The 964-nt window shown below is 42.7% G+C and overlaps 1 protein-coding gene across 1 annotated transcript; it reads right to left on the bottom strand.

Moving 5' to 3' along the window:
* Positions 1 to 118: 118 nt before the first annotated feature.
* LOTGIDRAFT_147781 (hypothetical protein) lies at positions 119 to 430 on the bottom strand (the record flags this gene model as incomplete). Its single annotated transcript, XM_009060653.1, has 1 exon — positions 119 to 430. The coding sequence occupies one exon, from the start codon at positions 428 to 430 to the stop codon at positions 119 to 121; it is 312 nt and encodes a 103-aa protein (XP_009058901.1).
* Between the last annotated feature and the right edge of the window lie 534 nt (positions 431 to 964).

The following is a 964-nucleotide window of genomic DNA, read 5'->3' as shown; positions in this document are numbered from 1 at the left end:
TTTCATTACTGGATGGTATTTTGAAATAAGACTGTAATTTACTCTCTTGTGAGAATTTGGGTGGCCCTGAAAAGGGCCGTTTGAGTGCTCTTCGGGAGACTGACTGGTAAGCAAAAGCTTAACCTCCGAATCCGTAGAGGGTTCGGCCTTGTCTCTTCAAAGCATAGACGACATCCATGGCAGTGACGGTCTTCCTCTTGGCATGTTCAGTGTAGGTGACAGCATCTCGAATGACGTTTTCTAAGAAGACTTTCAATACACCTCTGGTTTCTTCGTAGATAAGGCCGGAGATACGTTTGACACCACCTCGTCGAGCTAGACGTCTAATAGCTGGCTTGGTAATACCTTGGATGTTATCACGGAGAACTTTCCTGTGACGCTTGGCTCCTCCTTTTCCTAAACCTTTTCCTCCCTTTCCTCGTCCAGACATGGTAGCAGTTTGATATTCGTACCTTACACTTGTAACGTAAACTGAATAATGATTCGAAAATTTTTAGCCTGACTATATGAATGCCGCGCGCGGACCTATGAGAGGCCCTCACATTTGATTTTACGAATTTGACCAAATACCTGATACGTTCAAAATCCTTCTTTCGCGTTGAAATGGGGTTTTGAGCCTAAGACATCTTTCCCAATAGTCAAAATTGGTTAAATTTTCAAAATAAGGCAAGGGGAAAGGTTTTAATTTGACCCACTTCACTAGCTTTATCGCTTGCCATTGTAAACGTATGGCGCGAGCGCGGACCTATGAGAGGCCCTCACATTTCTTAACTTGAAACAGTCGTACGACTGCAGAANATTCAATAGTAGCCTACACAACAGAATTCAGTGATAGAAAAACGATTTTGGGGCAGTGGGGCAAAAATTTGTAAATTTCATGGGGTTTAGGGTTGATCGGTAGGGTGTAAGGTGTGATTTGTGATAACAGTATACTGAATAGCCTCTACATACACAAAACTCATTT

This window comes from Lottia gigantea (genome assembly GCF_000327385.1).
Source record: "Lottia gigantea unplaced genomic scaffold LOTGIsca_4384, whole genome shotgun sequence".
Lineage (NCBI taxonomy): Eukaryota > Metazoa > Mollusca > Gastropoda > Lottiidae > Lottia > Lottia gigantea.
Note: the sequence above shows the minus strand (reverse complement) of the source record. Positions and strands in the feature narration are given on the sequence as shown.